The sequence below is a fragment of the Heterocephalus glaber genome, unplaced genomic scaffold (genome assembly GCF_053883595.1).
Source record: "Heterocephalus glaber isolate CG9 unplaced genomic scaffold, H.glaber_assembly_v1.0 deba00001429, whole genome shotgun sequence".
NCBI classification, from domain to species: domain Eukaryota; kingdom Metazoa; phylum Chordata; class Mammalia; order Rodentia; family Bathyergidae; genus Heterocephalus; species Heterocephalus glaber.
This window is the reverse complement of record NW_028258294.1, coordinates 19,132,684-19,149,257: the sequence shown is the minus strand read 5'-3', so window position 1 is coordinate 19,149,257 and position 16,574 is coordinate 19,132,684. Positions and strand designations below refer to the sequence as shown.

Below are 16,574 nucleotides of genomic sequence, written 5' to 3'. Positions count from 1 at the left end.
AAGCCACACATATGAAAATATTAACATATGCCATGTGTAATGGTAGGAAAACAGATACATTTGCAAATGATAAACCAAAATTTTAATACTAGTTATATAACCTTTGGGAGGAGACAGGTTAAATTCCAAAAGGGACTGTAAAAGATTTCTTTCTTCATATGTATGTATATATTATTTGATTGTTTCAAAGATCACAAATAACTTTTCTAATTAAAAAATCAGGTAAAATGTTCTAAAAATCTTAAGGCCAAGTACTTTCTGAAATACCTAGTATTAATGACAGCCAAAGAATAAAACTAATATATTGCTGATGATAATAAATTTGATGTAATTATTCTTGAAGAGAATTTTATATGCCTCTAAAGGTTCTACATACACCTACATAAAGAAATTTCACTTCTAGAAATTTATGCAAAAGACCACATGCAAGTTCCTAGATACAAAATAAGGATATTAGTTAAAAGATGCTTTACAATGGGGAAAAGTGAAATGAAATAAATGTTCAAATTCTATGATTTTTGTCTAGCTGGTTGTCTTCTTGCCTACTCTGTGTCATAAAGGTGGGGTTTACTACTGTGTTATCAAGAGGAAGGCTGGACTGGGACATCTACTCCATAGGAAGACATGCACCACCACTGTCCTCAAACAGTTTTAGTTGGAAGACAAAGGCTCTAGCTAAGTTGCTGAAAATTATCAGAGCTAATAACAGTAACAAGATATGATGAGAACCACCAACATTGGAAAGGCAAAGTCCTAGGTCCACAGTCTATAACCACATTACCAAACAGGCAAAGGAAAAGCTAAAGAACTCACCACTAAACTCAGTTAAACACACTTTCAGTTTTCTTAAGTAAAATTAATAAAAATTGTCCTCCCAAAAAGTCTATCCTGAGTAATAGTTAAACCAAAATATACAGCATAGCCCATTTTGTTGAAAGAGGAGGAATATGTTTATATAAAAATATATGGTTATATACCTACAAAAAATTAGAATGGATACTAAAATTTTTATGTTTCCATTTTTAAACTGTAGATGATTTTTGTTTTCTTTTTTCTTATATGTATTTTGAAAATTTTCTAAAATAAGTTTGTATTATTTGTGCTTTTTTTAAAAAAGAGAAACTCAGCAGCCAGGTGTGCTGGCACATGCTTATAATCTGAGCACTCTGCGAGGCTGAGGCTGAAGGACTGCAAATTTAAATCCTACCTGGCCAACTTAGCATGAAATTGTTTCAAAATAAAAAATAAAAGTGTCTGGGGACTTAGTAACAGAGTATCTATGTGTTTGATCCTCAGTACTACAGAAACGAAAGAGAAAGAAAGAAAGACAGAAAGAGAGAAAAGAAAAGAAGCCAGCCCACCCATCCACAAATGTTTATTAACAAAAAGAAACTACTTGAGTACAGGTCTTCCTACTAAGTTCTTTATCTTTCTCTATAATGTAAATAATACTTCCTTATATCTAGTAGATCCTATATATGTATGTGATTTTAAACCTACAGAGATAAATATAAGAATATTAAAGCATAATATATGAAAGATACATATTTTTTAAAAGAACCTTCTGTAAAAATTACTAGAATATCATCTGTCTGAAAGAAAACCACCATCTGTTGTTCCAATTCAGTGTTTCTAATAATAAAGTACAAAAACACCATTTATTTTATAAAAGCATCTCTTGGATAGTTATGTATATGCATATAGCAAGTGCTCAATAGATGTCTTTTAATTAAGCGAATAAATAAAAACAAAGGAGCGCATATGTCATTGAGGAAATGCAAAATAAAAGGAGATATTCCTATACATCTATTAGAATGGCCAAGATGCAAAACACTAAAAAAATGCTGGCAAGGATATGAAGAAACAAGAATACTCATTCACTGCTGGTGGAAATGCAAACATTTGGAAGACATTTTGGCAGTTTCTTATAAAACTAAATATAACCTTACCATGTGAACCAGCAATTGCCTTTCTTGGTATCTTCCTAAAAGAGCTGAAAACTCTCATCTACACAAAAACCTCCATGTCAATATTTATAGCAGCTTTATTCAAAATAACTAAAACTTGGCAACCAAGGAAAGAATATGTCCTTTGGTAGGTGAATGGATAAACAAACTATGGTATATCCAGACAATGAGATATTATTATTTCGCATTATGAAGAATGAGCTATCATGCATGCCATGAAAAGACATAAAGGAAACTTAAATACACATTACTAAGTGACAGAAGTCAATCTAAAAAAGCTACATACTATGCAATTCCAACTATATGACATCCTAGAAAAGGCAAAACTATAGTAAAAGGACTACTGGTTGCCAGAGTCAGGGAGGGAGAGAAAGGATGAAAAGGGGGAGCATCAGGGATTTTTATGACAGTAAAACTGCCCTGTATGATACTACAATGGTGGACACATATACATTTTTTTAAAAAACCATAGAAGGTACAACATCAAGAGTGGACCTTAATGTAAACAATAGACTTGAAGTAATAATAATGTGTCAATGTAGGCTTACTGTTAGCAACAAATATTCCATTCTAGTGCAGGATTTTCACAGTAAGAGGAGGCTGTGGGGTAAGTGAGCGCATGAAACATATGGGAAATTTTTATGCTTTCTGTATAATTTGCTTATAAATCTAAAACTGCTCTATAAAATAAAGACTATTTTTAAAAAAGTATCTACAACTATAATATGCCAATGAATATAAAATAAACAAACCTTCAAAATATAAAAGAATCAGACATGGTTGGCTGGTCATAACTCAGATGTGGCCAAAGCAGATACAAGCAACTATCATGTATGTGAAACAGCTACTATGTGAATTAAAATAATATAAAAAGCAAAGCATATTTTTTGGGGAAATGTGTTATTAGAAGATCATAATTTAAGTTTGGGGTTGAACAGTGTTGAGCTAGAAAAGCCACTGAAATACTTATTTTAGAAATTAGAAGTTATTACTGTAACCATCTATTATTTAAGGTAACCAAATATACCATGATAATAAGAGAGCCAATAAATGCATTACTTTGAGGAATTAATTATATAGTTAATTCTTTAAAATAGACACACACACAAATTTATACAAACTATTACTAACTTAGCCATTTTTCCTTTGAACTGAGAAAGAATTATGTAGTCTACTAGTGTTCATGGAAAGAAGGAAATCCCCTGCCATTCTATGATCCTCAGAGTATGCCCTGGAGCCTGTAAACTGGTTGCTAATTATTACTGAGATGAGACGAAACTCCAAGTGTTATAAAAAATTGGGACATATTATATGGCCCATAAATATAAGAGTAATTACCTATCTTGCCATTTTCTGGTCTCAGAAAACATCCTGACCTCAGGGATAAACATGTAATTATAGTGTTGCCAATTATATCACTCCACAAATATTGACACAAGGGTATCATGCAACCTAAGCAAGACCAACCGTGATTTTCTTCCATTATTTTACAAGCTGGAAATGACAAAGAAAGGTCTTTTCACCATCTCTCTGATTGTCTACCTGTATCAATGAATCCCTTTAGCCAAAGAATTTAACAAACGTGTTGTAATGAAGAACAATGATTCAAGAATAAAATTTAAAATATAATTTACAGAGAGAGAATATAAGTATAAGCATGTGGGACATAATTTCCTATTAAGTTGAAGTAAAATTTTAAATGAATGAATCCAGCTTAAAGATTTTCTGAATATATGTTTTTAAAAATTTGTCACTAGCCAATAGCCAAGGTTTAGAAACTATCTCAGTGTCATAATCCTTATCCATTTTATCAGATCAGAAAATTTAGTCATTTTAATTCAACTCCAATGTATCTCAGTATACATGGGTTCTTTTAAAATCAAGAGGACATACAGTAAGCTAAATCTCAATTGATCATGTACATGATTCACTGGCTGAGTAAAGAAAAATAAACAAATGATGTCAGGCTTTGGGGTACTTTAGTTCACCCATATCTTCCATATCATTACATCACACATACTCCAGTAAATAATCAGAGCAAACTATCAAATCAGAATTAATGTGATGCAGAGAAATCTTAAAGTCAAATTTATAGTTGAAATCAAATTTGCATTTCTAGTGTTTTATTTCACCTACATCCTATTATTAAAAAATCTTAAGCATCAATAGAATATATTTGATTTCCAAAGGCCAGTATCCTCTAAATCTGAGTAAAGAAAGGTTATTAGCTCTAAATGTCCTCTGTAAATAGGATTGCTGTAGATGGCAATATATTTAAAGCACTTATCAAAACGTGATAGGTAATAATAACAATCTGATATACAGTAAGGTTTTATACTACATGATATCAGAAATGTTCTTCAAAGAATTACATAAATACCATGATTCTCAGAGACAAGGAGTACAGAATATTATAATTCATTCATTTTATTTCTATTTTACAATATTCATTGCTTTCAAATATGTTCAATGAAAAGTATTGTTACCTTATGAAGAAAAGTCTCCCTTTAACTCAAAGGAGTTGATAAAGCTCAGACGGAGCACTCACATTTGGACTTGAAACTAAATCATGCATCTTAATGGGGAATTCTATGTACATTCAAGGATACTTTCAGAAAACTCAAAGGGTAAAATACAATACTAAAAGTTCCAAAGTTATCTAAAAAGAAGAAAATGATCAAAATGTACTGTAATAGCCATAGGTTATAAAATTTCTGTAAATACCAGAAAACCTTCACTTCGTTAATATAAAAAACAATTTTATAGGAAAAAATATCATACTCAAAATAAAGTTATTTATATAACACATACAAATTAAATTTTTTATATTTTATTTTAAAATAGTATCTACCTGAAATTTAGTCTGTCAATGTGCAGATTCATTTGGAAAGGGAGGTAAGGTGAGCTACATAGATCATATTCAAGAAAATATGCCTGAAAAATGTATCTTCATAATCCACCATTTTTTCCATACCATGTTAGATCTTATAGAGATCATACTTCCATGAAGAATAAAGAAAAAATAAGAACATATTTTTCCAGTTCTTCTTGCCACCCCTCACTGTAGTTGGAAACTAACACTTCAATAACAGCTTCCACTATTTTGTATTTATTTCAAATGATAAACTAAAGTGAAGAAATGATATGCAAAGGTAATTACTTGTAAATAGTTTCATAATAATAATAAGTTTGGAACAAAATACGTGACTGATCTTATAACTTTCTAAAGTACTTAGACAAGTGAAATAAAAACTTGATCTCTTAAAAAAATGACTTTGGTAATAACCTGAACTGAAACTAACGGCAAGACAGCTTTGTCTATTTGGTTTAGTTTATTAAAAATCTAAATTTTCTGCTATAAAACAAATCAATAATTTTTCTGTTCCAGGTCAAATTCCTTTCAGTTCAATGTAATGTAAATACTAATAATTACTAATTTGTCTCTATTTCAAGAGTCTATTGTCATACATAACAGCAAAATCAGAATGAGAGAGATTGTAGTAGGCAATTTAATGTTGCTGATTGCTAAAAAACCCAAAAAGCTTTCACAAATATGTGAAATTGGTTCCATCCTCAGTAAGGCTATAGTGTTAGATCTTGAGAAATACATATCACTGCTTTGTAATTAATGTGCTTTCTGAATTTTTAGTCACTACTAAAACTCTATGGTATGCTAAATTCATGCTGTACAGATTTAATATTACTCAACCAGAAATGAATTTTACCAAGCAGATATTCTGTCATCAATTAAAAATATCTTAAAAATTCTAAAACACAGCTATTTTTTATGTTTTTCAATAGTTTACAACAGAAAAGTATTATTCAATATAGGCAATGAAAAACCCCAGGTGAGCACTAAAATATTAAGGAATTAAGCCTCTCAATCTCTCTCCTGGTAAAACAGAATATTACTTTAAGCCTAAGTTAAATGTATCTTTAAACTGTAACCCTCAGTGCTTTCTACTGGTACATTAAGCACTTTGGTGCTAAATATTTATACTTTTCCTAATTATATTATAAGATATATGACATATGATTTAAATCTCATCAGCAAAGATAGTATACTATTAAAAAAATAAGAATATATAAACTGAAATACACATAGGTTAGGAATAATCAAGAAACTAATAAGGAAAGCTACTAATCTTTGGAATGATTAAGAAGGAAGTTCATGTTATCTTCAGACTTAAAAACATTTTTCAAAAATAATATTTATTCATAACATATCCACATTCAAAAGGATTTGGGACATATTAATATAAATGAAATTCCAAAACATTTTCATAAGTCACAACCTATTTTAGTGTAGAAGTTTAGGAAGGAAAATTAAAAGGAATTAAACAATTTATTATTGAGATTAATAAAATAAAATTTTGTAGCTTAATATATTCCCTAGAAAATAAAAAACACTGAAACTACATTTCAATTAAGTTTTAATTAAAATTCATACAAATCTTAAAATATAGAAATAGAAAAATAAGTAAATCCAATGAATAAAAGTAAAATCTAAACAAATACTTATAATTAAGTCAACTTATTCTATATAAAACAAACTTTATTCTTCAAGAAAAAAGATGGCAAGGTAATGGATGAAAGTAAAAATAACAATTTGAAGGAAAATAAAGAGAAATTATAAAATAGTAAAAGAACGTTTATAAACCAGAGCTTGGTAAAAATTAAAAAGACTAAGAATATCCAGGGTCCATAAGTATGCAAGGAAGAAGGTCCCTTCAATAACTCAGGAGTCAGGAGTATTAACTGGTTTAAAAAAAAAAAAACTTTTAAAATACAATCTGGTAACATTAAGCAAAAGTATAATCCTTGGACTAGCAATTATGCTTCTATCCAGAAATCTATTGAATGGAAATACTTAAACATCCACATGAAGATGAATGTACTACACAAGATGTTCATTCAATTGTTCATAATAGCCAAAAAGTATATAATCAAATATACACTAACAGAATACCTGGTCAAGTAGTATATGGATTACCATTCCTAGCCTGATAATCCAAAATCCAAAATGCTCCAAATACCCAAATATTTGGGGTCAATGTCATTATGCCACAAGTGGAAAATTTCACATTTAAATTCATATGACAGGGCCAGGGATTTAGCTCAGTGGTTCTGCTGCCTGCCTCACAAGCACAAGGTCCAGAGTTTGATCCCCAGTATCAAATAAATAAATAAATAAATAAATTCATATGACAAGTGATAGTCAAAATGCAGGTGGTCCCACAGCAATGGGAGGTGTATCAATGGGACACAGAAGCAACAACAACAAAGAAAATGGAATAAAGTGAATATCCATGAATCCACACTGACATAAATAAATGATTGAATCAATAATGAGGCAGAGTAGAATAGACTAATCTCTCATGCTGAAGAATTCTAAATAATTTATGTAGAGAAGGAAAAGGTGGAGCATAATTCCCTACTCTCTAATCTGGGGCTGGTATAGTTACTTTCTTCTAAAGAGTGTAGTAAGAAAAGGGGGAGAAAAACGTAACATTACATTAGAGAGGCCTGAGAAATGGTACCTCAGCCCAGGGACCAAGGCCAATGTCAGCAGTGATAAGCCATGTCGATAGGATGTACCCTCGATATAATATGATGAGAAGGGCACTTTATCTCTGTGATTTTCCCCCAAACCTATAGCCCCAGCATAATCATGCAAAAGCATCAAACACACTGCAATAAGGGGCATTCTACAAAATACCTGGCCAGTACAATTCAAAACTGCCAAGATAAAAAAAAATCTGAGAAGCTGTCACATTAATGACTCATGATGACTAAATGTAATGTGCTCTCCTGGATGGGCTCCTAGAACATAAAAAAAATATTGTGTAAAACAGGTAAAAACTAAGGAAATCTGAACAATGCTTGGACTTTAGTTAATAAAAATGGGTCACTGATGGCTTACTACCTGTGACAACTGTACCCTACTAATTTAAGATGTTAACAACAGTAAATAATAACAGGAGTATATGAGAACTCAAATGTGCTATGATTGCAAGTCTTCTCTGTCTGAAACTACATGAAATAAAATGTTACTTGGAAAAAAATGCAGGTGGTACTATAGATTGCATAAAAATCATTTTCAGGCTATAAGTATGAAACATTAATGAATTTTGTGTTCAAACTTGGGTCCATCTCCAAGATTTCATAATGTGTACATAAAAGTATTCCAGAATCCAAAATCGGAAATGCTTTTCGTCCTGAGCATTTTGGACATGACCACTACAAATAATGAGGTTACTATATTTATATTCATGGAAAGATCTTTAGGAACTATTACAACAAAATAAAAGCTACAGAACAAAATATAAACTAAGGAAAAATTTTTTAAAACTACATATATTTCTGTACATGAATGAAAAGAGAGAAGAAATGGACTATAAGAAACAAATCAAACCTTGAATAGTTTACCTTTAAAAAAGGAGTGAGATGGAGGGCACAGTGAAATAAATCTTTAAGCCTTCTTTTCTATAATAGTTCCATAAAGTTTTAAATTCCTTCAGAAAATATTTTTAAGTTTTACTTATAAATATGTTAAAAGAATTAATGACATAATACATTATACAAATATTAGAGACATTATGAAATCTGTAAATGATGAAACTGTACTACCATAAACGTAATTCTCCTATGTAGAATCCTAACATTTTAGTGATAAAATATGATATCATTTGCTTACAGTTTCTCATTCTATACAAGTTAACACCGAGGCCTAATGAGTTTTATTAGAGTGAGAGGTAACTATGAGAAATTTATAAGAAAAGACCTTTGAAAGAAAAATATACATCTACACTTCCTATTAAAAGAATGCTTCAGAAATTCTCAACTGTAATTTTTTAAACTATCAATAACAGCCTTTGTCAAAATACTGAAAGGCATTTTGAAGGATTTATGCTGCCTCAAAGACACTCAAAAAATCGTAAAATTACTATTTCTCTCTAAAAAATATATCAACTATATATTTTTCAAGATTTTCCGAGAACCATAATTACTCCTTCTTAAACTTAGTTAACTGTCTATACAAAGTTCCTCATTAACATTATGTTCTAACATGTTCCCAAAGACTGACTTTTTAAGGATAGCCTAAGAGTCTATATTTTCTATACTATTCAAAAGTTTCTAAAATATTGTCCATTGTATATACCTCTGGAACCTTCACAATATGAAGACTTCTATAACAAATTCTGCTCATAATACAGAAACAGGAATTAGTCTATCTCATGATGCAAGCAATGGAAAACAATTCTGTCAGCTAACCCAAGGGACAATGAGCTATGAGACAATTTTTAACTATCACAACCAGGGAGTTGGGGGAGGGAGTGCCACTGGTATCCTTTGGCAGAAGCAAGGTGTCCTGCTCAACATTCTAACATGGGTAGAACACCCTCCTACAACAAAGAATTGTGTGGTCCGAAATATCAATAGTATTGAGGATGAGAAACCCTGGCTAGATAAAAGCTACATAATTCATTGTTATTCTCTCTTTTATTGACTACTGAATACTCAAAGCTAAAGCAGCTAACCTAGTGTTTTTTCCTTAGTTGTCACTTTTCTCCCCACTATATCCTACAATGCTGTAAGACATACTAGTTAGTGATAAAAAATATTCTGGAAAAATATAAGAAATGCCAAAGGCAACATCTTTCAAGTAGGTAAATACAATTTAGAATTGTAAATATTGCATAAAATAAAAAACAAAGTTTTTTTTGCTGTTTTTGAGACAATGTTTCTCTATGCTATCCACACTGGGCTGTAATTTCTAAATCTTAAAAACATGTGATCCTCCCATCATGCCTGGCTTCAAGTAGTACTTTATATTTGAAAAATATAATGCTTCTTACCTTAAATAAACAACGGCATATGTATTCATATACGATGTGTTTTAATGAGCTGATAAGAGTCTGGATTCTCTGTTCAGTACTTTCAGCATCCTATAGATTACAATTTGAAAATTGAAAAAGCATATGAAACTTACAAATATTTAAAAGTTCATAGTTTAATCACTCTTATAAATTGTTTCTCCAGGGCCGGGGATTTAGCTCAGTGGTGCTGTGCCTGCCTCACAAGCATGAGGTCTGGAGTTCAATCCCCAATACCAAAAAAAAAAAAAAATCAAATTGTTTCTCCAGACTCAAAACTGATTCTTGAAAAGTACAGTAGACCCTTGACTTACAAAATCGATCAGCTCCCAAGGGCTGGCTGTAACTCAAATTGGTTGTAAGTCAATATAGCTGAGATTTGGATGTTTACCTGGGTACATGCTATAGATAACAAGAGGCAGATGAAACTTCCATTAACTTAATTAACCCAAATTATTTGTATATCAACCCAAATTGATTTTAACTTGAGGGCCTACTGTATCTGTTCACTAGACCCAAGGAACTAAATAAGTGCATTAAACTTTTATGCTAATATTTTTAAAAAATTGTTGCATTTTTATTAAATGTACAAAGTTAGAGCTTTTAATAAATGAAAATTACAACTGATTCCCAATAATACAATAATAGTTGAATTTTAATTTACCACTTTGATTCCTACAGCATTAAAATAGTACTAAAAATAGTATTGATTTCAATCTGGGTAAGGCCACTTAAATTTCTTATATTATAATTACCAAACCCCTAACTATGACCAGAATTACCCTCCGTTTCTCATCTTCAATCTAAGAATTAATCCTAAATCATCCCTTCAGGTTGAATAAGGATAATAACTTTGAAATTGGTGCAGTCAGAATTCACACCTTTAGTTTTTGAGCTAAATTTGTACTACCATTGTACATGATTGCCATAATTTGAAAAGATACTAATGGCTATTTCCTTCAATTAAGAAAAAAATACTTTGGATAGTAATGGAGGAAGGAAAGGCTGCATATGGGGTAGGCTTTTCCCCTATGTAATATGAGTTTTATATCTCATTTCTGAGACCATTGGGAAAACACACATCTTGCAAAGTTCAATGCTGTTATAAGAACAAGACTACATTTGTTTGCTTCATTGGGATTATAACAAGAAGAATTTTAATAAATTTTACAGATTTAAAAAATGCAACCAGGATAAGCAGTGAATTTGTGAAATTGCTATAAAACATTATGAACTTGTATTCAAATGCATCAAACCTAGGCTTCTGGCTTTCGTAGAAGCATGTTCTAACTAGGAGAGTTGACCATTCATGGTTCACATAGCAAATGCTCCTCCTCATTTTAAAATTTATTAAGAAAGATAACAAGTGAAATTGAGACTTAGATTCACTGAAATGAACACTATTGTAAAATGGAGTACAGTACCTATAACAGCCAATGGATTTTCAAAACACTGGGAAGCAAGTTTTTATTCTACATATTTAAAATTATATTGCTTTTTATATTTACTAATTCAAATATGCACATAATCACACAAGGGTAATGTTGTTCAAAGGCTACATTATCAATCCTAGAACTAAGGTTACATAGAAGAGTATGAGTTATTAGCATTTCTAAAAGATAAAGAACAATTAATGCACTCATTACATTTGATTAAACTCCGATTTATCTGTTCTAAAATCACAGTATATGGAGTTACTGAATTTTTCAAAATGTATAATTTTTGGCCAAAGAGAAATGAAAATAAAGCTATCATAATATACTTTCTGAGCAATTTATAAGAAAATTGTAGGGCCAGAGATTTAGCTCAGTGGTTCTGCCACATGTCTCACAAGCACAAGGTTCTGTGTTCGATCCCCTGAATGAAAAAAAAAAGGAAAAAAAAGAAAATTGGGGGGGTTAGAGTATTTTAGACCTTCTGGGCCACCATACCACCACCCCCAGTGATGAGAAGGTGAGCCACCCAGGCATCAGAAGCACACATCCCTCCTCCCCAACCCCTGTTCAAATGAGAAGACACATAAATAAGTCTCAAAACCAAACTCCCAGATCACCTAAAGCAACTCCAAAGGAAAACAAGATGGAACAATCCGATACTTAACCATCTGGATGCACTGAACTGCCAATGAAAGACGATCTGGAAAAATGAAATCAGAAATAATTTCTCAGATAACAGCAGAGATTGTGCCCACAGTACAAGACATGATTAATAATCTAGAGAGGACAGATAAAAAAATAGCGGATCTGAGGAACATGATGGAATCAAAACATAGGAAACAAAGGGAATCCATAAAACAGATGCAAACATATTTCCAGGAGATTAAAAACTCCATTAAAAGTTTGCACAGCAGAATGAGCCAATGTGAGGACAGAATTTCAGATATAGAAGATAAGATTGCAATTAGTGACCAAGAAAAGAAAAATTTCTTAAAAACAGCATGGGAACACGAGAAATCAATTCAGCAGCTGCTAGACCATGCAAAGAAGAATAACATAAGATTGACTGGAGTCAATAAAGAAATAGGAGAGAGTGCAGATGACATAAAAAAAAAAAACAGTTCACAGAAGTGATGGCAAAAAACTTCCCAAGCAGGGGAAAAGAACTTGACATACAGATAAGGGAGGCATATAGGACTCCAACTAGCAGTGATAAAAGAAAAAATCAACACATAGGCATATAATACTTAAGATTTCAGAAACCCAACAGAAGAACAAAATTTTACAGGCAGTGAGAGAAAAGAAACAAATCACATACAAAGGAAAACTCATCAGAATCACAGCAGACTTCTCAATGCAAACCTTCAAGGCAAGAAGAGCTTGGAGTGATGTATTGCAAGCCCTAAAGGAAAACAGCTTCCAACCCAGATTGATGTACCCTGCAAAACTATCTTTCAAAACTGATGGAGAAATGGGGCCAGGGATTTAGAGTGGTTTCGTCACCTGCTGCGCAAGCGCAAGGACCCGAGTTTGATCCCTGGTACCAAAAAAAAAAAAAAACTGATGGAGAAATAAGATACTTTCATGAAAAAGAGCACCTTAGGAACTTCATGAACACCAAACCAGCACTCTAAAAAATTTTAGACAATATACTAGGAAAAGACAATGAGGGTCACAACCACAGGAAGCACAGCAGAATGAATCCAATGGGCAGGACAAGAAATTAAATGCAAAAGGGGAGAATCCAACAAAAAGAAAAGGTCATGACAATGATAAGTCAATACATATCAGTTGTAACCATCAACGTTAATGGTCTCAATTCACCAATCAAAAGAAATAGACCGGCAGAATGGGTCAAGAAGCAAGATCAAACAATATGCTGCATACAAGAAACACACTTAATTCAAAAACAAACTCATACACTGAAAATTAAAGGGTGGAAAACAATACTCCATGTGACAGGAACCCTAAAAAAGGCAGGAGTATTTATCCTCTTTGCAGATCAAATGAATTTCAAACCAACACTGATTAAGAGAGACAAAGAAGGAAATTGCATCCTTGTAAAGGGAACAGTCCAAGAGGAAGAGGTGAAAATCATAAACATATATGCACCAAACACGAGTGAAAAAAACTATATAAAACAAATACTAACAGACAAAAAAAGTCATATATGCACTAATACAATAGTAGTGGGATACCTCAATACCTCACTGTCACAAATAGATAGATCTACTAGACAAAAAAAAAATGCAACAAAATACTAGAACTCAATCAAACTCTTGAACAAATGAACTTAATAGATGGTTACAGACTGTTCCACCCACAAAATCAGAATACACATCCTTTTCAGGTGCACATGGGTCGTTCTCCAAAACAGACCACATACTTGCTCATAGAACATGCTTAGGTAAGTGCAAAGGAACTGAAGTTATCCCGTGTATATTATCAGACCACAGTGTGATGAAACTGGAGGTCAACAGCAAAAGAAACCGCAAGAATGTCATAAACACATGGAAATTGAACAACACACTTGTGAATAACCAATGGGTCACAGAGGAAATTAGAGAAGAAATCAGACAGTTCCTTCAATTAAATGACAATGACAATATGACGTATCAGAATCTGTGGGACACAATGAAAGGAGTCTTACAAGGGAAATTCATAGCAGTGAATACTAATATTAGGAAAACAGACCAAGCTCAATTAAACAAGCTGATGCTGAACCTCAAGCTTCTAGAAAGAAGAGCAGGACAAACCCAAAGCTCATACAAGGGAGGAAATTATAAAGATAAGAGCAGAAATCAATGCAATGGAGACTAAGAATGATACAAAAAAAATCAATGAAGCCAAGAGTTGGTTCTTCAAAAGAATAAACAAATTGACCAACCCTTAGCCAACCTTATCAGAAAAAGGAAAGTTGGCCCAAATTCATGCAATTAAGGAATGAAAAGGGTGAAATTACAACAGACCCAGCAGAAATCCAGAGGATCATCAATACCTACTTTGACAACCTATACACCGATAAGAAGGAAAACACAGAAGAAATGGACAGAATCCTAGATACATATGAATTACCAATGTTGAATGAAGAAGACCTAAGAATTCTAAACAACCCAATATCAATCAATGAAATTGAAAACATAATTAAAAACTTACCAACTAAGAAAAGCCTGGGTACTGATGGCTTCACTGCTGAATTCTACAAAATATTTAGAAAGGCACTACTGCCACTATTGTACAAAATCTTTAATGAAATTGAAAGGGAAGCAATACTCCTGAATTCATTCCTGGAATCAAGTATCACCTTGATGCCAAAAGCAGAGAAAGACCCAACCAAAAAAGAAAACTATAGGCCAATCTCCCTCATGAACATAGATGAAAAAATCCTTAGTAAGATACTGGCAAATAGAATACATAGGGTCATCAAGAAGACCATACACCCTGATCAAGTGGGATCCATCCCAGGGATGCAGAGATGGTTCAACATATGCAAATCAATCAATGCAATACACTATATCAATAGAGCCAAGAACAAAACCATATGATCATCTCTATCGATGCAGAAAAAGCATTTGACAAAATCCAACATGCACTTATTATAAAAACCCTACAAAAACTTGGAATAGATGTTCTCTACCTCAATCTGATAAAAGCCATCTATGAAAAACCAACAGCCAATGTCATATTCAATGGTCAAAACCTGAAATCCTTCACACTGAAATCAGGAACGAGACAAGGTTGTCCACTATCACCACATTAGCCACAGCAATTAGACAAGAGAAAGAAATAAAAGGAATAAAGATAGGAAATGAAGAAGTCAAACTGTCATTATTTGCAGATGACATGATACTCTATATAAAAGACCCCAAGAACTCCACCAAAAGTCTTCTAGACTTAATAACCAAATTCAGTAAAGTGTCTGGATACAAGGTCAACACACAAAAATCAATAACTTTCCTCTACACAAACAACAGACTCAATGAGACAGAAATAGGGCAAACAGTTCCTTTCACAATAGCATCCAAAAAACTGAAATACCTAGGAATCAACCTGATAAAAGAAATCAAAGACCTCTTCTCTGAAAACTATAGCATTCTGAAAAGAGAGACTGAAGATATCAGAAAATGGAAAGACATCATCTGCTCCTGGGTAGGAAGGATCAACATAGTGAAAAAGGCCATACTTCCAAAACTGCTATATAGATTCAATCCAATCCCAATTGAAATCCCACTAGCATACTTCACGGACCTTGAGAAAACAATCCAAAAATTCATTTGGAACAGCAACAGACCTAGAATAACAAAAGCAATTCTAGGCAACAGAGACATGGCAGGGGGTATCACATCCCCCAACTTGAAACTATACTACAAAGCCACTGTGCATGGTACTGGCAAAGAAACAGACCTGAGGACCAGTGGAACAGATTAGAAGATGCAGAAGGAATTTCAGACACACTCAGCCACCTCATCTTCGACAAAGGAGTCAAACACCCTCACTGAAAGAAAGATAGCCTCTTTAATAAATGGCTCTGGAAAAATTGTGTTTCAACTTGCCAAAGATTAAACTAGACCTATATCTCTCATCATGTACTAAACTAAAATTGAAATGGAATAAAGATCTAAATATTAAAACAGATATGCTGAACCGGCTGGAACAGAGGTTAGGTAGAACTCTTGAAGACACTGGTGTAGGAAAAGATTTTATGATCAAAACCTCAGTTGTCCATGAATTAGGACAAACAATCAACAAGTGGGATCTCTTCTTTTTAAAAAGCTTCTGCACAGCAAGAGAAACCACCAACCGTGTGCTGAGACAACCCACAATGTGGGAAAAAATTTTCACCTGCTGTTCCTCAGACAAAGGTCTACTATCTCGAATCTATAAAGAACTTGAAAAAATCAGACCTCCCAAATTTAAAGACCCAATCCAAAAATGGGCATCTGAAATGAACAGACATTTCTCAGACAAAGAAGTAGAAATTGCAAATAAATACATGAAAAAATGTTCAACATCACTGGTCATTCGAGAGATGCAAATGAAAACAATGCTGAGATTCCACCTCACCCCAGAAAGAATAGCTGCTATCATGAAACCAACCAATAACAAATGCTGGCTGGGCTGTGGGGAAAGAGGAACACTGCTCCACTACTGGTGGGAGTGTAGACTGGTGTAACCACTGTGGAAATCAGTATGGAGATACCTCAAAGAACTAGGACTGGAAGTCCCATTTGACCCAGCTACTCCCCTGATGAGTATCTTCCCCAAGGAATTAAAAGAGTCATACCACAGTGATA

The 16,574-nt window shown here is 32.8% G+C and overlaps 1 protein-coding gene across 12 annotated transcripts in view; it reads right to left on the bottom strand.

Moving 5' to 3' along the window:
* Positions 1–16,574, bottom strand: part of Dync2h1 (dynein cytoplasmic 2 heavy chain 1) — a 333,458-nt gene that overhangs the window by 167,824 nt on the left and 149,060 nt on the right. For all 12 annotated transcript variants that reach the window (XR_015451638.1, XR_015451639.1, XR_015451640.1 and 9 more), the window contains one exon: positions 9,827–9,916. Coding sequence is in view for 9 of the 12 variants with exons in the window: in XM_021251564.2 (XP_021107223.2) it covers positions 9,827–9,916 (90 nt within the window). In the remaining 3 variants the exon portion in view is untranslated. The remainder of the gene's footprint in view (positions 1–9,826; positions 9,917–16,574) is intronic.